The 25,897-nt window shown below is 42.1% G+C and overlaps 1 protein-coding gene across 1 annotated transcript; it reads left to right on the plus strand.

Annotated features, from left to right (window-relative positions):
- Positions 1 to 6,955: 6,955 nt before the first annotated feature.
- Positions 6,956 to 25,504, plus strand: NTMT2 (N-terminal Xaa-Pro-Lys N-methyltransferase 2). Its single transcript, XM_009819082.2, has 4 exons — positions 6,956 to 7,177; positions 14,840 to 15,015; positions 20,570 to 20,819; positions 23,471 to 25,504. The coding sequence occupies exons 1-4, from the start codon at positions 7,024 to 7,026 to the stop codon at positions 23,743 to 23,745; spliced, it is 855 nt and encodes a 284-aa protein (XP_009817384.2). The 5' UTR covers positions 6,956 to 7,023; the 3' UTR covers positions 23,746 to 25,504.
- The last annotated feature ends 393 nt before the right edge of the window (positions 25,505 to 25,897 follow it).

The raw sequence follows: 25,897 nt of genomic DNA on the forward strand, positions 1-25,897 counted from the left end.
GTTTGCTGTCAGAGACAAGATAACTGGGCAGGATGCTTTTTGGTCTGAGCAGATGGGTCAGTCATATGCTTTAGGTAGGAAGGATCCAGCTGAGAGGAAGTGGAAAGGCATGTTTTTCTGGCAGTGTTATGTACAGAAGGAGCTTTGATGGTGTGGGTTGCCATCTTTCTTTTGCTTTGGAATTGGAAGTAAAGCCTTTTACCAAAGCATTTCTGGCAGTTGCATGCCAGAGCTGAAAGGCATTAAGACTAACTTACCTCCCACTTGCCCAGTTCTCCCACAGGCTTTTCTGTATTGCTTTTTGTGCTGTTTCCTGAGTGTGCAACATCCTCTTTATCCTGTCACTCCTTAGAACTCTCTTCTTATGTGCAGTCCACAATGACTGAGACAGCCAGTCTCCAGACCCCCTTCCTCCTTGGTTAAAGAACTGTGTCTGCATTCTTAAACGTGGAGCTATGGGGGATATGAACTATGCACGCACACACACACACAAGGCTAACTTGATCCTGCTTTTACCAAAACCCACAAACCCTGCCACTCAGCCAGAAGGAGATTTTTGTTAGCTTTCACCTAGAAAAGAAGCTATATCATGCGCTTGAGCCAACAGAGGGCAATATATGCAAAATTCAATATTGAGAAGAAATGCTTTTAAAAGACAACTCTAAGCAACCCAGCCCTTACTGTATCTGGAGTCACATATCACAGTGAAAGGCGGCATTCCATGCTGGACCTAAAACCTTCTCAGGCTCCATCAATTAAACCACCACATATGGGGTGGAAGAGACTCAGCAAGGAACTCTCACTAGGGTTCAATGAAAACCAGATGTTGTGGGCAGAGCTGTCATGCTTCTTATCAAGAACAACAGAGCAGCCCCTGCTGCAGTTTCATCAGGAACCCTGCCCTTCCTTCCCTTCAGCCCCAGTACTACTGAGAGTCCCTAACCAGAACCAAATAAAATCCTAACAGCCAAAGCATGCAGGAGTCCTCCCCAAATATCGCTATTTACGTTAGCATACTGTTTATGGATCTCCAAATCACAGTCCCGCTGTGACTGTCACTGTGCTTGAGACATGATGAGACAGGCTCCCACTCCTACCTAAGAGTGGCTTCACTCACTCCCTTAAATATGTAATTTAGTGTTGGCTCCAGAGCTAGAAGGATTAGAGGGAAAGAGCTGTGTATTCCCTCCATAGGGATAAAGCTCTGGCCAATTTCATTTACATGAATTATAATGTATTTACCCATAGGGCTCACATGCTGTGTTTTGTTGCTTTAGATGGAATTCCAGATTGCTAAATTCCAATTGTATAAATGATAACAGATTGCTGCTGTGACTGCACCCGTGAAAGCCCATGGGAATAGTGCAGGATATGCCCTGAAGGGCATGAGTCATCCTGACCTACAGGCAGTGAACTCTGCTTTGGAAATGCGGTTCAAAGCAAGGGTTTCTCATGAGAGATCAGAAGTCCTAGCCCCAGGCTGGGTCTTTGCCCAAGGACCTGTTTTGCTCTGCATTTCCCTGGGTTCATTTGCCGCAGAGTGATTTTGCAAGACTGACTAGTCTACTAGTGACAACAACATTATTATTGTTTGCACTTGTAAATGATACGCTGAAACCAAATTTACCTAAATTTAATTACAAATAAACAAATAAAGAAGTGGAAGAAGGGAAATAGCCCTGCAAACAAAACAAAACATTTTATTTGGCCTGACACAGAAATTTTCTTTCGGGTGAGAGAAGAAAAATATTTCAGTTTCTCATCAGCCCAAAACACTATTTTTTCTCAATTCCACACTCAACTCAAAAACAAATTATTTTCACAGTAATACTTCTGAAGACTGCTGAGTCTAATTGGACCCATGAGCAGAGTTTAGGTGGGTGAGGATTGTGACTAAGCGTTCTGGACTTCAACAAGTCAGACAATTAGTGCATCCATTGTCATATTACTATTTCCCAGCTTGACACCCAGACACAGGCGTACACTGTTGCTCTGAATAAGCCACTGAAGCTGCAGTCAGAACAATACAGGCAGTTGCTTTTTGGGCTGCAGCAAAGTCAGTTGTAAAGGTTACCATGTGCCATCCAACCTGCAGCTGTTCTTCACTGCCCTCGTAACTGCACGTGTGCTCTCTGCCCATTCTATCAACATGATCCTGTGGTTTTCAGGAACTTTTAAAAACTTGTTGTCAAAGATAAAACAAAAATCACTTGCTTTAACCACATCTATTCCTGACAGCATATGCCAGGCATGACCATGAAGGAGAAGAATTAATATAGAGGCATTTTTAAGATAAGGAGACATCTTACAGCAATCCTGATAGCTTGTCCGTGTGGAAATCAGATTGCATACCAGGTGTTTTGTAAGCAGAACACAGTAATTTAGAGGCAAAATTGGCCCTTTGTGACCTGCATGGTATGTGGAGCTAGTGCACATGTTTTTCTTTTTCTCTTCTGTGCAGCTGATGTGTTTCAGAAGTAGCATGTACAGCTCAGATCTGCAGAGACAGGTAGTTACCTACTAATATAAAAGTAAGTCCAACTTCTCTTTAAATAACCCTGATGCTCCAACAAACGGATCTTCCTTGGATCTTGCAGTGACTCATCATAAGCCATCTGATACCTTATTTTAAACCTGCTACCCTCAAGCAGAGATCAGCTCTACCCTCAAGCAGAGATCAGCTGCAGGTATTTTAACAAGAAGCTGCTCTAGCTGATCCTTCATTTTAATCTGTGATAAACGGGATGTCCTTGAACTGCCTGATCTCACACGGAGGAAGAAGAGGACAGATGGAGGAACTATTTGTTTACCCACTGAAATACAAACATTCTTTTTTTAGACCAGGAGCTGTTAGAGGCAATGACAGTCATACATTATGGCTGTGCCTACCGTTATTTTAGTGTAGGGCTTCAGTTTAGCCAGAGATTCTCCAGTGTCCCTACTAGCAACAAAAAGGCTGGCTTTCTGCCTCATCTTCAGGAAGAGTCAAATGGCCATTTGGGAAAGGGAACTAAAGTTGAGAAGTGGGTTTACTCACATTTCAGTAGTGACCCTACAATTACTTTGGGTGCCATTGTGCCCATACTCAAGTCCTATTCTTCTTGTTAATGGAGCTGTAGGATATATATTAGTGGATTAATGGTTTGCAGCTTCTGGGTAGATTGATACTACTTCTGCTCAAAATATGGGCTTAGGAGATAGCATGAAGCAAGCAGAGTTGCAAGTTGTTCTTAGAAGAAGACGCTGAGATGCTGCTGTTGACAAATAGGCGGAGAATATAGCATCCACTTTTTGAAAAAAACCCTGCACTTTCTGTGGCCTTCTTCAGGCGCTTTTGGGCACGAATCTGTGTTTCTGCCTAACCTTTGACAGCAATAGGAAGTGCTTTGAAAGTGCTTTAAAAGGCTTGATGCTGTTGTGATTCACCTACTTAGCTGCACTAGTATCTGAGTGTGTGTTCACAGTAACTCCTAGATTATAGAGCTGTTTGGAACAGGAACTTAAGTCTTGATCACGTGCAAATAGAATAAATAGAATTAGTGTTTATGTAGCCTTCTGCAGATCTTCACTCTTTTTGTGTGGGGCAGGACTACTGTGAGTCAAAACCACCACCAATTTATCAAAAAACAGTTATAGCCAGCATTCAGCCTGAAAAACTAATCCTGTGAACTGTTGTTTCTGACAGGTTTGTGTTGGATGGTTGAGAATGGTAGGTTGGAAAGAGAGGTGCAGATGTGCCTCTGCCCATCCCTGCTTATAGGTTTTACAGCATCTCAGAAGAGCAAAACTCACTGTGCTGAGTGACACCAGGATGAGATCTGTCTACCCCATCTATGTTTTGATGCAAGCTTTGAAGTAGTTCTAGGATTTGTTTGTGATGATAGGTTTAAATGTTGCTTGGTGATGGGGTATTACAAGTCATAGACAGAGACATACACAACATGATTGCACATACCTTTTTTCCTAAGGAAAGCGGGCTATGAGTATGTTATGATAAGATCACTAGCAGGGCATTGAAAAGATAGGGAGTGACCCTGAAATATGCTCTGTTTCCTGTGTGCATGTATGCACTATCGTAATTGGCCAGATTCTCAGAGGGTGTAAGTTGAGAGAGCTTCACTGAAGTCACAGTTGCTGGGGCACTTTGTAAGCAGCAGGGAACCCAAAGGGAGAGTTAAGCCTCACTTGTGGATAGCAGGCAGGAGAAACTGTGCCCTTTTCTGCTTTTGAACTTCATGTCTTCCTAGTGAATGTAAAAGCCCAGGCCCCTGTGGACCTCATTAGTGTCAAAGCTATGGGGAGCCCTGGGACTGTGGTACAAGCACCTTCCACAGTGCTGTCCCAGCATTTGACTCCATTAGGACATGTCAGGGCTTAGGTTTCATGCTTGGAGTCACTGCTATCTCTAAGCCAGGGGGTCACTTTGCTACACAATGGGCATTGCCAAAACTACAGCCATGACAAATGTGAAATGTGGTGTCAAATGCGGAACAGGTGGGCTCTGAGTTCCTAGGGGTGTCTTTTGTTGGTGACAAAGTCAGCTTGTGCAACGTCTTTCCATAGCATTAGCATGCTGTCTTGACGTATCTGTTCCTGGCGCACTAATTGGCAAGTGGCTGAAAATAGAGAAGCAAAGAGAAAGGGCCAGATTTGTGAGAAAACCAAGAGATACACTAGGATTGTGTCTGGGCCCAGATATTTCAAAATTAGTTCGAGAGAGCCTAGTGCTTCTCTGATAGATACATAACCAGGAAGAAATTTGAGACTGAGTTATTTCAAGGGATGGCTGAAATTTCTAAGGCTGCATGAAGAACATCGCCCTCTGTTCCAGGAAGGGCTCAGACTTTGGTGCAGTGGCATCAGAGCTGATCTGACCACTGCCATGATCCCACTCTCCCCACCCCATCCTCAACTGCACACTTCTGCCTCCCTTCTTGCACTTTTCTGGCAATTGCAAGCTTTGCACTGAGCTGGTTCACAGTGCTGACCAGAGAGAAAAAGCCAGCTGATGTAGCAAGCTGCAATGGCTCAGCAGAGACCCCAACAGCAGGAATGTGTGAGCAGGGAGGGGTGGGAGCATAGAAACATATCTTCCAGTACTTAGATTCCCTTTGACTGTCATGGAACCACCTCCAGCACACCTCTCTGACAGGACACAGGGAGATCTGCATTATTGATAAGGCTGCTGTGTATTGTGGCTGTATGGCTGCCTCCTCCACACCACCATCCCAAGTGGCTGTTCCAGCCCCCATATTGTAGCACATGACAAATTCCCTTGTGTCAGCTGCGGGCTGGATTGGGGAACTGATCCAACCTGAAAGAAAAATAAGTATATTTTCTGAATTATCTTATTTACTAATCTGTTCACCAGCATGTTTGCATGATCATGTAGACTGGAACAGCTGGAGGAGCAGCGTGCCAATGCAGTTAGGTGACAATGAGTAGTACAGAATGCTAGTTGGGGAAACAAGAAAGGCAGTAATACCCAGGGATGGTTTTGCCCCTAAATACTTCTAATAAGTAATATCAAAGCAGAAATATAGAGATTGACTGCTCCAAGGAAGTGAGTCGTGTTGGAAAATATGCTTTAATTGATGCATTGCTAAATGCTGCTTAGCATCATCTGATGTAGACAGAGAGTCCCTTTAAAGAATGCACTGGTGCAGCCGAATTACTAACGATTTTCCTTGGTGGAGGCTAGGTCTTCTTTGTTCTGCTCTCAGAAGCTTGATCAGATGTTTGTCAGGAGTTGCAGTACTGCTCAGGATGTGGTGGTCCTTTTGTGTTAAAAACATCCAACTTTCTGATTGTGTGTTGCTGTGTTATAGTGTGCCTATGCTGCAGACAGCTGGAATAAACAGCTTGAAAAGGGGAAACCCTCATGGGCACCATGTGTGGAGGTCAGTGCAGTCAGTACAAAGCCCCCATCCCCTTGCCGGGTACCTTTGCAACTCAGGAGGCTTGAAACTGTACCACACCAAGTACCTGAACTACCGAAAGGCAAACAAGGTTTTGAAGCAGTACCTGTCTCTCCTTGTCCCTTGAGGGCCTGATCCTCCTCTGCAATGGGACATACTTAGGGTATACAGCCCCCTTCAGCAGCTTAGCATTCTCTATCCTAGAAGCATTTCAACTTCTTACCCTACTCCCGCTCTTCTAGAATTTTGCCCGCTGTAGTGGCCTGAACTTAATTCTCTTTTCCAGCCAATATATTTGTCTCAATTTGTTAATGGGCAGCTTATCTCCTCTTGTTCTTCTGTGTATTTTGTTAGCGAATACGAAACCCTTCCCTGGCTTTACCATTCCTCTATTCCCAGACAGCAATTTCTTCCAGTTAGCCTCTACTGATGAGATAGTCTGTACCATTTAAACAGATTAAATGAACCCAAGCAGACTGTAGTGCATAGAGAGTGGCTTGCCCTGCCATATGCAGTGGCAAAGCATGAAGTTGAATCTGTTGCTTTCTGTTTGCTTGCTATAATCACAATTTACTAGGACACACAGTTTGTGTAGAGGCATGTCCATGTTCGGTCTTCTGGCCTTCATCTTGTGTGCCCTGGACTGAAAAACAAATAGCGAGGGAGAGACAGAGAAACAAAATCACCCTGTGAGATATAAAAGAGGGAGATGGGAGATCCTGGATAAAATCTGAGTTCCTTTGAAGTGAAGGCTGAATAGATTAGGAAAAGTGTAATTGAATTAAAGCCACTCTTTTTTGGAGTAGATATACTTTTACCCTGGCTAAGCAATTTCCTGGTTGAGTTTTTTATCACTTTCCAGCACCTGCTCATTTCAGAGGGCGACACTCCAGAGATTACTCTGAGCCAGTGCCAACAGCCAACATTTCTCACTCCCCTCTCACCCGCCTCCGCCCCCTGCACTGCTCTAGACACACACCCCGATATAGAATGACAGCACATTGCCACAATTTAAATGACGCTGCCTCTGCCTCTTTGGAAGGACAGGTCCTCCAGAGAGCACCAGCCACAGCAACTGTCCACCCTTGCAAAAAACATCTTCATCATGGCATACAAAGCAGCGCATTTGGCCTTTAAGTCGCGCTGGCACAAGACAGACGAAGAACTCTGTCGGCACAGCATGTCCTTCATCTTGCATAAGGCAATCCGAAATGACTTCTTTCAGAGTTACCTTTATCTGCTGGAAAAGCTTCCCCTGGGTGAGTAGCTGGTGGGCAGGAGCGTCTGTGTGTGTGTGTGATCATGCTCCGGAAAAATGTATCATGTTAGATGGTAGAGTGCAGACACATTAATGACAATAAGCAGTAGTTTTGAGAAGCCCAGCTAGAGAGACTACAGCGCTAGCTAAACCGTTCGGTACTCTCTCTCTCAGCTCCTTCTAATTCAGTGTCCTGTTGTTTTACCTAAACACTCCAGATTGTTAGAGGAGGGCAAGGGAAAGACCACAAGAGTGAAAGAAAGTTTGGTTTCTGGCTGATGGTACTTTTTTTGGTCACCATTTAAGTAAAACAGGCATTGACCTGTTGGGAACTTGGAAGGACAAATGCAAAACTAGCAGAGCTGACAGGCCTTAATTTCTGTTCCCTGACACCTGTTTTGTTGTCATTCAGTGTGTCCTTAGCCTTGTCATACGTATTGTTTTGGACAAGTACTTGAAAGGTAATGATTTTTAAATTTTTTTCAAGAGTCTTTGTAATCCAGATCTCTACAGCAGGCTGTCTAACCTACTGTTTGTTATCTGGGAGGAAAATACTTCCAAAGTGTATGTTTATAGCCAAATTTTGGTGAAAGCCTCTGGTACAGGATGCCAAGACATTTTCTTTCAGATGCAAAAAAAGAATGTTCATTTCTTACAAAAATTTGACCCTGAATAAGAAACAAAATTTCCCCTGGACAATATAGCTAAAAAGTAGATTTGACTTGAGTCTGTGTTACGTTAGCATGTCACTTTTTAAGCAGAATTATTCAGCCTCAACTCAATGTTAGAATTGGAGGAATTTACGATGGAAAGTATGTGTCTGTGCGACCTGTTAGGGCTGTTCACAGTGAATTCTTGAGGGCTTCTTCCTCATTGAAAGATCCGTTCAGGTGAGTGGATTAGCTTACCTGATTGTGTGAAACTATACCAACCTCGGTGAGAACTCTGCTCAAGACGCTAGAATTCATGAGTCCTGTAAAGAGAAAAAGCATTTCCATGTCATCTTAGTATCTTCATGTGGCTTTTCACATATAGTAATATCTGCAGCTATCTGAAATGAAACATGGAAGATAAATATCCCTAATGGTAGGTAGCTATGAAGGATGGAAAGGAAGGAAAGATGGAAAGGGAGGGAAGTTAATTAGAGGTTGATGTAATCTCAAGAAGTCTATGAAAATGTTATTCTTTCATTTGTTTTGAAAACAAACACAAGATATTAGAAACTGAGAGGATTTCCTACAATGTAACTGTTAGTCTAAGTACTAATAGATCATTTTAAGGCTAAAGGGTACCATTATGAACATCTAGCTTAGAATTTCCTATAAAAGTTCCTGCATCATGCTTGTAATTTCTGACTGGGTCACAGTAGATATTTATGAAGACAGAAATAGCTTGGTTTAAGGGCTGCAAATGACTGAGAATCCATCAGTCCATCATTAAGCTGTTTCCAAGCCTAATTGCTTCACTCTTGTAAAACTATATTTTATTTCTTGTCTGAATTTTATTTGAATTTCTGTTTCCAGCCAACAAGCTTCATAAAATGTTGCTATCAGACTAAAGATACCCTCTGCCAGGTTTTTCATTATCTGAATCATTAAAACTTCATTAAAGAGCTTTCAAGCTTATTGCCAGCATCCCCAAATCAGTTTGACTCCATGGAAAAGGTACTGTGAGTCCAGCCTTCATGTGAACATGCAGTATGTCTGTTAGTCCGTGGTTATTGTCATGGAGTAAAACTGTACATAGGGGCAGGTACTGTGGGGTAGCTCATGTGCTGTGAATACGCATTCAAGAAAGTTCACAGCATGCTAGGATGTCACGGCCTGGATGGATGGACAGTCAGATGGGTAAAAAGTGTTGGGTGGTTGGGCTCAGAAAGTCATGGTCAGATCTTGAGGTCAGCGGAGTACCGTGAGGGTCTGTCCTGGGACCTATCCTGTTTAAAATCTTTATCAATAATCTGGAGGAGGTGAAGGACTGCTTGCTTATCGCATTTGCAGATTGCAGCCAACCGGCAGGGGTTGTCTACAAGTTCTAGGTCAGGACTGCCATCCAGAGGCACCTAAATAGGCTGGAGGAAAGAGACAGTGGGAACCTGTGGGTGGTTCAAATTCACTGAAATTCAAAGGCAAATGCCAAGTCCTGCACCTGGAAAGGAAGAACAACAACACAAGCTGGGCAGTGGCTGGCCGGGAGCAGCCCTGCTGATAGGGTTTTGGTAGACAGCAACTGAACATGAACCAGCAGTGTGTCCTGGCAGCAGAGGCTACCAACAGTATCCTGGGCTGTATTAACAAAAGCATAGCTAGTTGATCAAGGGAAGTGATTATCCCCCTTTATGCAGCAGTCATTAGACCATATGCATGGAGTCTTCAACTCCCAATGCAGGAAAGGACATGGAGTAGGTTGGATGACATCCAAGGTGGTGAGGGAACTGGAGCACATGCCCTGTGAAGAGAGACTAAGGGAATGGGGCATGTTCAGCCAGAAGAGACGGCTTCAGGGAGACCGAGTATCAGCCTGCCAGTACCTACAAGAAGATCATGAAGAAGACAGAGCTGAGCTCTGCACAGCGGTGTGAGGCAGGAGGACAAGAACAAGTGGCCGTAAATGGAAACAAAAGAAGTTCAGACTGGCTATAAGGAAAAACTCTTTCCCTGTGAGGACAGTCAGGCATTGGAAGAGGTTGCCCAGCGAGGTTGTACAATTCACAGAATCACAGAATCATTAAGGTTGGAAAAGACCTGTAAGATCATCAAGTCCAACCATCAACCCTACACCACCATGCCCACTAAACCATGTCCTGAAGTGCCTCGTCCACACGTTCCTTGAACACCTCCAGTGATGGTGACTTCACCATCTCCCTGGGCAGCCTGTTCCAATGTTTGACCACTCTCTCAGTAAAGAAATTTTTCCTAATATCCAGTCTAAACCTCCCCTGGATTCTCCATCACTGAAGGCTTTCAAAACCTAGCTGAATAAAGCCCCAATGAATCTCATCTGACCTCATGTTTGTCTCTGTTTTGAGTGGAAGTTTGGACTAGAGACCTCCTTAGGTCCCTTCCAACCTGGATTATTCTGCGATCTAGTGCTCACTGTGATGGAGAGGACAGAATGTGGTGGCTCTGAACATCTCTGCAGAATGACATTTTCCAGTTCAGTTCAGAGTGGAACTGAGCAGAAATGAACTGAACTTCTCAGGCTTCAAGACCAGATCCAGATATCTCTGTGTAAACAGTATTAGACGACTAAGCAACACTAAGACTGTGACCTAGCAGGGTAGGTAGTTAAGCATGTACTTAACCCTAAGCATGAATAATGACACTGAAATCAAGCCTCACATTGAAACTTGCAGTGCAGCACAGGGTCAGCAAGGTAGAAAGTTTGCTTCAAGCTATGCTAACTCCACACTCCTCCCACTCCATTGCTAGGTTCAGTGGTAGAGCACTTAGGCATGTTTACCTATGAGCTGAGCATATCTGGTATCACAGCCTGTTAGGAGAAACATGTCACTTTTACAGACCAGGGTAACATTTATAAATAAAAGACATGAGTAACTTTAGGCCCTGATCCAACAATGTACTTAAATGTGTGTGAATGCCCTTAAGCCCAGTGGACTTTAATGGAGCTATTCAGATGCTGGAAATTATGCATGCCTTTACACGGGCTGTGGGACTCGGTGCCAGTGGGTGAGATCTGCAGTGGAAAACTCAGATGATCGGTCCATAGAGACAAATATTCCCGTGTGTGAGGCACGTGTCTGTAAGTAAAAACTGCTTTGGGGGTGGACTGATGTTCATCCTCTATAAAACAGAATTTAAATGGTTCTCGGACCACAGTAGAGAGGTGAATTCTACCCTGCACCCAGATAACTGTTTTTCAGCTGATGCACAAAGCAGATGTTGCGTTTAAAAGGGAATACTCAGCCAAACTGGAATTAGTTCAGTATCTTGCAGAAAGCAGTTGGAGCCACAAAATAATGTTCACAAATAAAAACTTCAAAAAAATTACTTGCAACGTTTACTTCTGCCAGGGAAATGTAGCTGAGTAAACCCTGCAACCAAGAATTGTAAGACAGTCTACTGCAGGTTGGGATAGTACCCTGTCTTACATATTAAGTGGTCTATTTCTCTAGAGATTTAGATCAGATGCACTGGGATACAAAATTTTGAACTGATCCATGAGAAAATATTAGAGGTACTGTTTTGGACTTTGCAGGGCAAAGGGGCTTAGGTAAATACTCTCTGTCTAGGCCAGGGGTTGGCATTCAGCTATAAGTCACCACTCTGCATTCAGCCTGTGTTTGCAGCAACTGAAAATTATTCATGTCTCATGACTGTGAAGTGACCTTTAGGGAGCCAGTTCCTGTTCTCAGCCTGCTTTTGCAGTGAGTTTGGTTTAGCCATCTCCATTTGGGGGACTTGCCAGCAGATTCAGCTGAGAGACCAAGCGTGCCATGAAAAAAGTTTCTTCTTACTTTACTGGATACACATTTCTAACCTTAAACCTTACAAGTCACCTGCCTTAGCACTGAAAACCTTGTCTGTGAAAGACAGCTGCTCCCCCCCAATCTCTGAGAGACTTGCAGCCTCCATCATCCTATCCTGCTTATGCCCTACTTTACAAAGTTCATTGAAATCAGGCTCTGTATCCGTAACAGACCTCACAAGTATTTCATTTCCTGATGGACGAGATAGTCCCACATGGGTCATGGAAAGGGAGATGCCTCTGGCTAGACAGGTCCTGTGATGAGGGGGAGGCGTGCTGGAGCAGAGCTGCAACACTAACTGCCACCAAGGACACGCGTGCCTTCTCACACTTCTCTTTTGGGGTAGATTCCTGCAAGCTGGCAAACCTCCCTCTCCCTCTGGTCCTGCTGCTGGAGCCTGCATGCCAGGCACAGCTGCGAGGCAGATCAGAGGTGAGGTTGATTGGCTGTGTCTGGAAAATTGGGTTGTGGATCGAGAGTGTTGGCAGTGTTGCAAATTCATGACAGGGAGGGGTAACACTGAGGGAGCAAGAGGTGGAAATCATCTGTATAGATTGCACACTGCATGAGTGAGACTCTGTGGGTCCGCAGGAGAAGACTTGGGGTACAGTGTCACCCTTTGCATTAGCCAGTGTCCTTGCATGCCCTCAGGTGGGGACTTGCGTAAAAAGATCTTTGCAAAGTTTGATGGCTAGAGAAAACCCTATGGATGCTGAGACCAGAGCTGGTTTCAGATGCCAGCACGTAAGGCAGGGCTCTGGGGCCCCAGCTGGCCCAGGAGGAGCCCAGTCAGCTGGTGTATGCATGCAAGTCCCCGCAGGCATTCCGCGAGCCTGATACTGGTTCTGAGTGAGAAATCTGAGAGCACACACTACAGATCTGATACCCTGAACATCCCCATGTGTTGCCTCGGGTCAGGCTCATGTTTTGAGTGGAAGGACTCTGAGTATTTGTTGTTCATGCTGCCAGCTGCCAGCAACACCCTGTCCTAGTGTGCAGACAGCCTGTAAATGCCTTTCCTTTCAATCTAGCAGAACGGAATAAATCATTGTCCCTTGCTAGGTCCCTTGAATAGGGCCTAGAAATTATCACTGGACTCTTATATGGAAGATCTTGCAAAGCCAACATGTAGGGATTCAGTTCTGTTCACCAGACAGGCTGGCATCTGAAATGGAGAAAAAGAGACAGAGAAAACAATATGGTGCCAATCCCCGGGGGAAGATGGAGATCATTTACTGGAGGAATCACAGCCACTGATGGAGTCTTTTTCCCAGGCTCTGGGAGCCACCCTGGCCAAGTTGTGCTGGGGATTGGCTGCTGCCCCCTTCATATTAATTTCTTCAGCTAAATGGTTTCTTCTGAGTGTGTGAATATAATCAGTGGAGTGTGTAAAACTCCCAGGTTTGACCCTTGCTGGGCTCAGTGCTTCTTGTGGTATAAATTTCTCAGGCATAACATAAATGTGTAATGGATTAAAGCTTTAATAGTATCCGTTCGGCAGTTGACTTAAGCAGGTGATGACAAGAGGGGCTGGTAATGCTGCTTTTGTTGGATGAAGGATATGCTGGGCATGCTGCTTATGTGTAACCCAATAGCACTATTCTGTTCCGAGTGGTCCTTGGTGGTAATTATTCCTCATCCTACTTCCTTTGTCCCCCCCTCATTTGCCTCCAAAATGTCATTCTCCTGCTGAGGATGGGCAGGCACACACTTATCATTCCCTGCTGAGCTTGCTTGCCCTCAATAAATACATTCCAGGCTTATATTCAGGGCCTCTGGCCTAGCTCTCATCCTCTGCGTGGAGGCCATAATTCCTGTTCCCCAGCCGGCGTAAGCAAGGCATGGCCTGTTCATACCCTTCCCAGAGCAACTAGCAGCGCTCCCGTGGATGTTTAAAGATGCAGCAACAAAGCACTGCTCCCTGGTCCTTCTCTGTACGCAGCCGGCAGGGAGCTCTCCCTTTCCATTGTTATTAACCCAAAAGATGTTTGTTGCCGGCTCGTTTCCAGTTCCTTGAGCACGCTGGGAATCTGTAGCAGAGCTGGTCTCACACTGCAAGGTGGTGCTCGCAAAGACTTGTTCCCATTGTGACTCTATCACTCGTTATTGCTTAGCTTTCATAGACAGGCTTGTAGTTGTGTTTTCGGTGAAGGTCTGGCTGGGAATGGCTGTGTGTCATACACACAGGAAGATGCCTGGACACCTTTATGTATGCATGAGATAGTAAGAGGTGTTGGTTTCCGAGCAAACTGTTTATGGCCTGCCTCAATCCAAACTTCTGAGCTGCACAACATAAATAATTTTGATATACTGATGCACATCAAGTATAGAAAAACCCAGGATGCAGAGGATAGACCTCAGTTTTTTAAAGATTAGGGGAAAATAGCCCTTTACCCAGCAAAGCTCACAGGTTTTAATAAAACAGCTTCAAACTTATGATTGCTGTATATTACCAGCAAAATAGCCAAGCAATGAAAAGAAACATCCAAGCCTGTGGCACACAGGAACTTTCCAGTATATCACCCACTGATTATCTCGTTCCTTGATCTGTCACAGATGAAAATTTAGGATTGTCTCTTCTAAATTGTCTCCCTCCCTGTATACTCATTTAGGCCTGAGACTACCATCTGCTCTTTGGTTCAGCTTACTTACAGTGCCACAGACTGTACAGTATCACTAAAAATAAACCAGAGCAAGCGCCTCATTCATCCACTCTCTCCTTGGTGCACTCTCCATGCAGCTGTCAATGGCTAGAAAGCATATATGGAAATCTGCAGAACAGTTAGGTTTGTGATCGTGGAAATGACGACCCTGCATAGCAATAAATGCCGCCCACGGCTTTTCTGGGAGCAATCAAACCCCTTGCTGTCTTTGGCATGCATGTTCACTTCAAACTTGAAATGATTTTTCACTGTCATGAAAACATAGTGTGATGACAAAAATGAAGTCTGAGCCTGGGAGGCACTGAATTTGCCCAAGGGGGCCTCTGTCCCTTCAAGGTCTTGCAGGATTAAATCCAACACCTTTCCTTCCACCTTTTCTTTAGAAACTGAGGTTCGGTGATTTGAAGGCTCAACTTAAGTTTATAGACCTTGGCCATCGTGCCTCCAGAGCAATAACCTAAACCAGAAATATCTGTCATTAACAATTAAATAGTGATTTATCTGCTTGCAGTGAAACTTTACGCTTTGACAAGTCAAGTTATCAATGGGGAGATGCAGTTCTACGCCAGGGCCAAACACTTCTACCGGGAGGTGCCAGCCACAGAAGAGGGCATGATGGGAGACTACATTGAGCTCTCCAATACAGACGTTGAATCCTCCAGGGAATTTCTCAGGAAGTTTGTTGGGGTGAGTTATTTAATCCCATCTTCTGCAAGAAACAGTGGTGTTGTGTCATAAACAACACGCACTGTGCCCAGTCACATATATTTTAAATGGCACCATATGTCATATTTGATATGCAGTCACAGGTCATAACTGACTGTCATTGCATCTAGTAATGTATTCTGCTAGGTCATGCATCATCATGAATACACATTTTGCCTGGCCTTATGTCATTATTTGTCTGATTTGCATCCTTTTCTTATGCTCCAAAGCTGCAAAGAGGATTGTGCAAGGAGCTCTTTTAGCTGTGTTTGGGTGGGAGATTAACACTCAGTGCAGGACTGGGACCTTTCATGATAAAATCCTTGCTGGCTTCAGTGGGAGATTTGTCTGTGCAAATTCCTGCCGTCCATTTGGGAAAGTAGCTGAGACTAAATGCCAAGTTTCTGTTTTGCCTATTTATAGATATTTCTGAGAATACTGCAACAAAACTCATCCCTCCCCCTTCTCCCCCCCCCCCCCGCCCCCATTAGGATTATATAGAATAAGCTACCCATTAGGAAAAATACTTTTTTCTTGAACATTCCAGTGTCCTTAGGGACCTTTGCAGGCAGATTTCGAAAGGTCTGTAAACATCTTCAAGGGTCTGCTTTGAGCTGAGATGCAAAGAGATGCCGAGTGGGATTTTAAAAGCACCTACAATAGCAATATCACTTTGGCACTTAGGTTTCTGAAAATCCTGTTCATGCCTAAATGTGTCTTCAGGAATCTGCATATCTTTAAAAGTGTGGCCTGATGGTTTTCTGACTGCCCTTCCCTCTTCCCAAAGGAAAAGCACACTAAATTAGCTCAACAACAGTATTAGATGCTAAAGAATCCACAAAGCTACAGGAAAACAAATAAGTCCTTCTGCTCACAAAATGACTAGTTCTATATAACGCTACCATAGATCTTTCATTTTCTGCTCAAATGTACAAATTTGGGATAGCCAGATGACCTTTTTTAAGTCTTAGTGATCTACTGTGGAAAGAAAGCTCGATAAGTTAATTAGATGTTGTGTATAAAAAGGGGCACAGTTTAAATGGATTGGGATGGAAAATGAGTGTGGCTTAACAACAGATAGAAATCCTGTATAGCAGTGAAGGGCAACTGATTGCAAAGTTTGCTGTACCTGATAGAGGGAGTCTTTTGGGGCAGTGAGCCAGCAAAACACAAGTGAACAGCTACATTTTTTTTATTAACAGTCATTTGTATTAATGCTAATGCAAAAAGGCTTCACAACATTTCAAAGCCTCGCTGTATCAGGCTTTCTACAAACACAAAATAAGAAAATAAAAAGTAAGTTCAGCAAGGCAGCTGAACCTGATGATAAAATGGCATTTTCAGAAAAAATGAAATGCAATTTATAAGCCTAGAGCCAGCTCAAGACATATTCCTTACATTTTACTTACGTCTTGTTTTAAGGACATTTGTGGAATTCAAGTGGTGCATAAGCGTGTACTCAGGGGAAGATTTCATCCTTCCTAGACATCATATAGATCAGTTTCCTGAACGGCAGGTTTATGTCACACCGTTACGCTTTCTCATCTCCAAGACCCGAAAAGGAAAGAAGTACAGTCTATAGCAGAGATTCACATGCCAAAGAGAAATCATGCCCAGTGCATCAAGTGTGATGACAGATACAAAATACTCCAGAGCAGAGTTCCTACTCCTATTACTAGCCAGGGATAGAAAGGATACACTGAATGGCCAAGATCAAACAAGAAAAAAAAAAAAAAGGAACAGAAATGAATCTGCACGTTTTGCTAGTTCTGATTTAGTTTGTTAAAGCCTGTCCTCTGTTGAGATACAGTTATCTGGTTATGTTACTTATAGTTTATTTTCCTTTCTTACTACTGCAATTTGAATCCTACTTGACCAGATACAGATATTCATTGGCTTTCTGTAGTAGTGACTTTATTGTAAAGCTAATTTGAGTTATGTCTTCCCAAGTTTATGACTCTACGAATAATGTTTTTTTCCAATAAGGTGACCAAGATAGAAAAAAGCAATTTGCTTCACCCTAATATAAACTACAATTTCTTTTTTAAAGAGAAGTTTAACAAAATTGGAAAACAGGAAAATTAGTTTCAGATCAACTTAACATATGTCACTTAATTTTTTTTTATTGTTTTACCCTCTGAAAAACTTTTCCCTTTGTTTTCAAGATATAAGTCAGTTCCAAAATGAAAAATGCTGTTTAGAAATGAAAAGTTGACAAGTTGTTTTTTTTTCCTTGAAAGTCGTGAAAAAGAAGTATCTTGACATTTTCAACATTCTTTCCCATGTTTTTTGGCTATAACTATTCTCTAGCTTTGAAATATCAATTTCACAGAGAGTTTTATTCTTCCAAAACTTTATTTTCTGGCAAAACTAGTGCTCCTTAAAAAACAGTTGCCCAGTTCCACTCAAATTACCCCTCTTGAGTTAGTTTGGCTGGTGTGGAAATGCCACACAGTGACATTTCCCTTACATGACTGATGTTGCATACCTTCATGTATGGCATTTCTTAGCATGAATCTTAGCAGCACTGTAAACTGAGCTACAGATTTCTTTACCATTGGAGAATTTATCTTGCCTGGGCACATGGAAGGAATTACAGAAAGGACTAAGGACTTCAATTATATTTTAACCTGTCTCCTTCCCAGGCGAGTCAAACTGAGTTAAAAGTGCCACTGTGCTCAAGTTAAGAGGTTTTATGTGTGTGTGGGCAGAACTCAAACCAAGAGCAACATTACTTGAGCCAACAGTGCTGTACAGACAAGCTATAGGCTGTCTTAGGTGCAGTCATACTTGAAGGGTTATCAGCAGAGCTATAGCACTGCATATTTATGGCAAAGTATTAATGCCAGGTAAAGCCTTGATGTCCACATAGACACTGTGTTTTCAAGTGCCTAATCCAAAGGTAATGTGTAAAAAAGGAAATAAAGAGAACAAAGAAACCATTAATTTAAGAACAGTTGTGAGCTATCAGTGTGTGAAATAATACAGATGGAGATTATATTAACTTTATAGCTCTCTTTCTGCCTTAAACCCTTTCTCCCTTTCTTGCCTTCAGTTCACCTGCCTGATTGGTTACTTGCTGAACAAAAAGCTTCTTGAAAGTGACTTTTCTCCTGTTTGATCAGGTGGATGGAAGCGATGTTGCTGAAAACCTGATTTTTTTTTAATTTAGAAAGAAAACCACTGTGATTTTTATCTATTTCTTGAACTCTGATTTCTTTTTTATCCTACATATCTACACTGCCTTCCTGCCCTTCCAAGACCTGAACAAGTAGCATCAGGAACATATTCCACAGCTCTTTTATCCCTAAGGAAATTTGTGAGGGCCCTATTAGCTTTACAGAGGAATTTAGTATGTGTCCTAAACGATAGTGATTCTGAGTAATGGGAAGCAGGTAATCAGAGGAGCAGTCAATCTTAAATTTTGAAGCCTGTTCTGGCTTAAAATTTTCACTTACACTATTTTTTTAAATAAGGAGTCTGATTTTCAACTCAATTAGGCTTTTGGGAAAATGATTGCCTTCCAAAGAAAATGTTAATACCCTGTCAAAGCTCTGAGCACTCCCAAACTGAAAATATATTAGCTGAACATGGAATTATGTCAACATTTTCATTACAAATGGAGCTGTGGTGCTGCGCAGCGCTTCTCAGCTGACTGCCTCATGCTCTTGCTCCCTTTCAGCGAAGTGTGGGTTCAAGCTTCATCTCCCATGATTGTTCCCTTTCCTTCTTCTCGATGGCAAATGGAGATATGTCATCAGAGGTCCTTGCCGTGACACATCATGGGAGATTAATTCCCTGTTTTGAGTGAGGTACTGTGACTGCAGGTTCTTTGAAACACAAATGTCAAAGAAGTTGTATGGTTTTTTGTAGAATTCTGTTAGTTGTTTTGGTAAATGATCCCAGTTTTCTCACCAGCTTTCTCACAGATATTTACTTAATCACATCAGTGTAGGCCTGTATGTATCTGCCAGCAAACAGTATGGAAATCCGTCTTGTAAACATCCAAGATGCAGCTTTTTCTCCTTTTGTGAACTCCTTGTTACAGCTTAGTCTGGTCCTCAGTAAAAGCCACATGCTCATATGTGCAACCTGTGAATGAAGAACAGCTCACATTTTCTGGCTAACTACAAACAAGCAGTCTCCAGAGTCCAGTAGGGTTGAAGGCTTATGGACTATTGCACGCATCGGGGAGATTAATATTCCTAAGTATACAAATTGGGACCAGCAGCCCTGGAGACTGGTGAGAGCCTTTGAGGTCCTTGTGCTCTTTCTACAGTTACTCTATGTAACCAGATGCTCAGCTGGGCTATTCATAGTCATGTCATTGACGGTACTGCCCTTTGACCTTAATAATCTAATGAATTACTCACTGAAGCAAGGCGAAAAAAGCGGTGACTTACATGATCTATGCTTGGTCATTACAGAGGGTGTCTCCCAATAAGCCGGAAGAGCAAGACTCTTCCTGGGCTTATTTCCTTTAAGAGCAGTGAAGTTGCAGCACGAACTTTGGCCCATAGCTTTCACTTCAACACTCAGTTCCAGGGGACAAGGAAAAGGTGTTTACATTTGCTTTTAATATATTTGTTTAAAAGGTAACTTTGGCCAGGGGAGCTCCAATCCCACCATCAGTACATGTACGGACTTAAAATTTCTGTTTTACAGAACAGCAGCAGGCTCTTAAGAGCGTTTTTATAGCTAGAATGGAAGCTTTAGGGGTGAAATGCAGCTTTCATTATAAAGCTCCTTTTACAGTGACTCATTATTTTGTCATAGACATACCCTTTGTGCCACATTTTTTCATGTCTTATCTCTGTCCAGAGATTATATTTATGAAGAAGAAAAGAACAGCTATGCAAAATCTACTCAGTCATCTTTCTTGTCTCTATGCCTAAAAAAGAAATTCTCTGTATGCTCCAGTCCAAACTTTTTGAGTTGTCGTAAGTTACCTACAAGTCCAGTATCTGCATTCAAACACAGCTTGTTTTGAAAGCTGCACTCTGATTTCTGTGTATCTGCAGAGATGTCCATGGTCCTTGGGAGTTCTGTGCTGCAGAAGTTACTTCTTGCATGCAGTCTTTGGTATATGCTTACTTTTTTGTTAGGCCTTTACAGGGCTCAGAATGAGGCTTATCTAGCCATGTAGTTGGCTGACAGATATTAATATTTCACAAATGAAGTTGCAAAGACTTTACAAAGACCAGTGGATCTTCTGAGAAAGCTAGGAGCTTGTGAAAGATTGTGTCTCTCCTTATACCAAGAAAAAACTTATTGTACAGCAATAAATGCAGGGCTGCAATGAAGAAGTCCCATCAACAGCAGCCTGGGAACATAGCAGCCCGGCTCTGCTCACACATAGATACCCAAAGCTGTATTGATACTGTCCCAAGTTCTTACCAATCTTGCAACAGCCCTCCACAAATAAGGAGACAAGACACTAGGCTTGGTGGACTAAAGGCCATAGCTGGTAACACAGTTGCTGTGATCTTTCAGGTAGTATTTTTCAGGTTTCAAATTATTTTCTTGTATCCCACAGGGAGTGGGGAAAGCTGGCACCAACCGCGCCCTGGATTGCGGCTCTGGGATAGGTCGTATCAGCAAGCATGTCCTGTTGCCAGTTTTCAAGAGCGTGGAACTGGTGGATATGATGGAGAATTTCCTGGCTGAGGTCCCAAACTACCTGCAGGGCAAGGAGGACAGAGTAGAGATGTATTATTGCAAAAGCCTCCAGGAATTCACTCCAGCCCCACAAAGATACGATGTCATCTGGATTCAGTGGGTTTCAGGTTAGTTCAGCATGATTTATCCAGCCCGTATCTCAGAGAACTATACAGCCTGTGCTAAGGTTTACGTTAAAAGAATGGTGCAGCTATAAAAGGAGGTTCTCAAATCTTTGGGACTGCTTCCTAAAATCTCACAAGAGACCTCTGAGAGTTCTCCCCAGCCATGTGCACAGTGGGTACAAATCAAGTTGGTTTTTTTCAGGTCACGTCCTGGAGGAAGGTACATGTTCTTGGAGAGTAGCCTGCATGCCAAGGTGCAGCTAAGGAGTAGGCCTTATATATGGGTTTTCTTGAGCAGGAATCCTCCTTCCTAGTTGCCAGTGCTGCAGACAGATACACGGGGTTGGCATCACCTGTGAGCAGGGATTTGTGATCTGATGATTATCCAGACTTGGGGGTATTTCAAGAAACAATCTGAAAAAAGCTATAGTGAAATCACCAACACCTATAAACCAGATCATGTCTTATACATGCACTGATGCTTATCAAACAGGTTCACTTGGCTATGTTCCACAGTACCCCGTCATACAAGAAACAGCTGCTTCTTCTCCTGCAGCCACCCCAGTGAATGCCCTGCAGCATTAAGAGCAGCAGACTGGCGATCAGGTAATGTGGGCTATGTTCCTCACCAAAAAAAATAAAAGTTCTTAATTTTTTCTAGAAAACTGGCTGCAGTGCCTAACTGTCCTTCCAGAAAAAAGGTTTTCTCCTACTCTGTGAACCTAAGTGTCCATGGTGCAATTTCAGCTGGCAGAAGTCATTATTCTAAAGCACAAGAGGAGGCCTGAACAACAACTCCTCTCTAAAACCCCGGAGATAGATAGATAGTTTCTTGCTTGGCAAAAAGAAAGATAAAGGTAGAGGGATTAGCACAGAAGATGTTTTTATTCAGGAACACTTTTTTGTCCTCTACACATAGTCTTCAAAAGTTATGAAACTGGCCTTCTTAAAACAGGTCTTTATAGCTGTACAAGCAAATTGCTTCAGAACACTGTAATTTTCCTTTGTATTTTTACTCTTCTTGAATAACCAGTCATTGCAGTAAATGTGGCTCCTGCCTCATCTTTTGAGCAAATCTGAGTCAACATGAGACTGAATGAGCTAAGACTTGTCTGAAGCGTGCTGATCAGCTATGTGGCTGCTAGTGAAGGGGACGTACGCCTTTTCTTTAGCATAGACACAGATCTGAATCTCCTTCCTCCATAATTTTCAATAAAATACGTAGTGATCTTAAGTATTAATCAAACTTCTACCTCTATCTAAAATTTGGCTGAAATACGCCAACAAGCTCAATGCTTTTTGGTGGAGCGAGGGCAGGACTGTCTGGTAGAGAGCTACACCGTGGAGTTCTCATTTTCTTGGGAAACTAGGCTAAAAACTAAGTTAAGAGAACATTAAGTTCCAAATTAGGTGTTCAGAAGCTTCAATGAATCTTGCCGATGCAATCTTGATTTGTCTTACGTATGCATATGTATATGAGCCCAGACTGTTGTTTTATGAAAAAATAAAAATGCAAGTTTACATTTCATATAGAAATTACCATTTTCCTTCAACTTAAAAGGTATTCAGCTTTAGGCTTTGGGGTTTTTTCTTCTTCTTTTTTTTGGGGGGGTGGTTAAAAAAACCTGACATGCTATGTCAAAATGTGGTTTTGAAATTACAACTTCCATTTATAAAAGTTTAAAACTTCCATCAAGAAAACTAAATATTTTGACTAGAAAATACAATGATTTTTTCAAGTTTTTCATTCAGTTTCTGGCCACCTGTCCTTGCTAATTCATTTTAGATGTTTCACGTGTGAGAGTTCTCATTTTGCTCTTCTCTGAGCCCTGCACTACTGATCTCAACAGAAGTATTGATCGTTGAGAAAGAAGGATAAAAAACAAAATCTCAGTAACATATTGAAAAAAGTACTATTTTTACATGAATATGGTATATGCAGAAATCACAACAGTATGGGTTAATATAAAGAGTTTATTTGGCAGTTTGGAAGGTCTTGTGTTTCTCACTGGGTCTTTAATCCAGAACTCCTTTGAGGGGTGTATAAAGTTACACTAAGTTATAGAGATTTGCAGCATTAAAAGACAGAAGGGACTCTTAGGTTATCTAGTTTGACCTACTCTATATCACAAGCTGTTACATTCATTCCTTTACCCTTGTACTGAGTCAGTAGTTTGTGTTCAATTAAAACATATCTTGAGGAAGTCAACCACGCTCGATATGAGGACTTAAAGAGGTGGTAAACACCACTTCTGTTGGTAGTTTCCAATGGGTAATTACTTACACTTTTAAACAGTTGTCACTTATTTCCAATGTGAATTTCTTTGGCTCCAGCTTCCTGCCACTGATTCTTATTATGACTTTAACCACCAGATTAAAGAACCCTTCAGCACCCAGTATTTTCTCCACTGTTCCCATTGACTTCTGTCCACATCTGTTGCTACTACAAATATGGATCATAAATATTGATTTGAATTTGCAACTGTTGATCTCATTGATTTGCCCAAGATTTCGTAAAGAAATCTGGCAGGACTAAAACTTCTTCTGCAATAAATAGGGTATGGAGACTCAGATCAAGGCATCATTCTGATGTGTACAGGGGGAGTCTGTTTGAATGGCTAATAGTGATCTATTTTCCATCTTTTCATCTGTAGGATATCTGACAGATAAAGATCTCCTGGAGTTTCTCATCCGGTGCCAGAACGGCTTGAAGGATAATGGTGTTATCATTCTCAAGGACAATGTAGCCAGGGAGGGCTGTATCCTGGATTGTCTGGATAGTAGTGTGATCCGAGACCTGAACATCCTCCACAGCCTTATTGAAATGAGTGGACTCACCATCCTACGAGAGGAGAGGCAGGAGGGATTCCCTGAGCAGTGTGTCCCTGTCTGGATGTTGGCCATGCAGAAAGGCCCTGACCATTCCTGATTGCGTAGTGAGACTGCAGAGACTGGACTATGGATGAACTGCAGGACTGGGAAGGAGAAAAGCATCTGCTAGAATCCTCCTAAACATGCACTGCTACTACTACAACTCTAGGGCAGCAACTCCTAAAGGATCGGGAGAGAATTACAATTGAGCCAGCTTCTCCAGGAAATAGTCTGCTTCTAAATGCTGCCTTCTTCATCATTCTCTCCATTTTTAAAAGCCTTTCTAACAGCTCCTTGTCAGATCTCTCTTTCAAATTACTTTCTGTTAGTTGACAAAACTCAACTAATTAATAGAAAATAATTAGGTCTGAAGTTTCTGTAGTGGCTAATACATTTTGGAGTGTTCTGTATGAGGTGTTAACAAATAAGCCTGGTTTTTACTATGGCACTTAAATCTTCTTGGAATTTAAGAAGAATCTGTCAGATCACTGAAGCAGGAAATTCAAATAACTTCTGGAAAACCTAACCCAAATGTTGACTGTCATCACTATCTGTACTTTAGAATATTTAAACCAAAAATGTAAGGAAAGTTTTATCCATTTGTTGGCATCAACTATGCAGGGTTTGGGGTTTTTTTTTCTGCATTTCTGTCAGTTTGGACAATAAGAGAACCTGGTTAATTTCCCATTTTTAGGAACTACTTTATCTTCCTGATGTTTCTGCCATAGAACAATAGTGGTGCGTAAGGGTTTTCGCACTCCAGGGGAAAACTTAGATGACAAATATGTGCACGTTTGCATTGAAATTCTGTGAAAAGATTGCCCCACAAATTATATTCTGGAAAATATTTTTTCAAAATGTTCACAGTGGAAACCACTTGAAAGCTTCTCTTTATTATTCATACCACTGTAAATTTCTTTCTTTCCCACATTCAGAACAAGTCTGACACCATATGCAGAGCTAATGGGATTTCATGGGGTGTTAATAGTAAGACTGTAAGAAGAACTAATACAGTATTGTATTAATTAACAACTGTACTAAACTGCAGAGGGTGTTAGTGTAACCCAAAAGCATCTATGATTTATATTCAAACAACAGCTGTATAAGCCTGGATTTGAAAATACTAACACACATAACATCTCCTTAAGGCTCACAGAAATTATACATTAAGCTTCTTGTCCTCTTCATATAGGCACAGAAAGTGCTGTGGGAGGACAGAATTTCATTTTGCAGAAAAATTCAGAATTTGAAATTCCGCTTCATTCTGGATGAGGACAAGAAGTGAGAATTTTGAAATTCTTTGTAAAGGAAAACCACACAACCACAGACATTTCCAAGTTGATTAAAATTTTTCATGCAGACAAAATCAGATATTTCTTTTGAATTGGACTTTTAAAATAATTTGCACTTAAAATATTATTAAATGCAATAAAAGGCAAATTAAGTGTGGCTTCTTCAAAATTCTAGAAATTAATGATAACGTTAGAATGAACTGTTCTGACTCTGTCAGAATTTTTATCGTGTTTTATTCCCCTGAAATGCAATTCTGGCAAAACTTACCAGACTTTTTAAAGAGTTGCATTATGACAAAACTCCATGTTCTGATGGAAAGGGGTTCAATAAAACATCTTCCACGTGACTGTAGGCACAATTGTGTGTGTCAAATATTGTCATCTGTGTTAGATTAACTCACATAGAAGCCTGAAGATAACAAGATCAGGGAACCTTTCAGCTGGATTTTAGTACACTTTGCTATCCTTTGATAACAAATCTCCAGTCTTGGTTTGAATTGCATAACTCATCTTCTCTAGCAATATGGTTGCATATGTTGAGAATTTCCAATTTATGGCAGAGGGCTTCCTGATGTCAAATCTTATCCAGTAATTATTTTCTTAACGTGCCATCGCTAATTGTAGCATTAAGGAAAACAACCCTGGTGATCTGGTGAATATTCTGGCGTGTCACATAACCTAGAAACCTATGGTTCCCATGACACAGATGCTTCTGGAATGTTTTGTCGAATTCTTCCATTCTAATCAACTGGTAATGGGTGTAAATTTAGTAGATAACGTTGTTAAAAACCCTAGGTGAACACTTACATTCTGGAATTGTCCCCAGAACTAAGTGCTTCAAATTCCCTTTAAGCCACTACAATGCTTTCATGCTGCCAAGGCTGCTAAAAGCTGGTGTGGTCTTTGCGTGCATGAGTA

Source organism: Gavia stellata, chromosome 10 (genome assembly GCF_030936135.1).
Source record: "Gavia stellata isolate bGavSte3 chromosome 10, bGavSte3.hap2, whole genome shotgun sequence".
In the NCBI taxonomy this organism is placed as follows: Eukaryota; Metazoa; Chordata; class Aves; order Gaviiformes; family Gaviidae; genus Gavia; species Gavia stellata.

Excerpts from the sequence above, each read along its gene's own strand:
- NTMT2 (XM_009819082.2), top strand. The coding sequence starts at position 7,024 with ATGGCATACAAAGCAGCGCATTTGGCCTTTAAGTCGCGCTGGCACAAG. Across the intron at positions 7,178-14,839 it reads GCTGGAAAAGCTTCCCCTGG|TGAAACTTTACGCTTTGACA; the intron begins GTGAGTAGCTGG and ends ATCTGCTTGCAG. Across the intron at positions 20,820-23,470 it reads CTGGATTCAGTGGGTTTCAG|GATATCTGACAGATAAAGAT; the intron begins GTTAGTTCAGCA and ends TTTCATCTGTAG.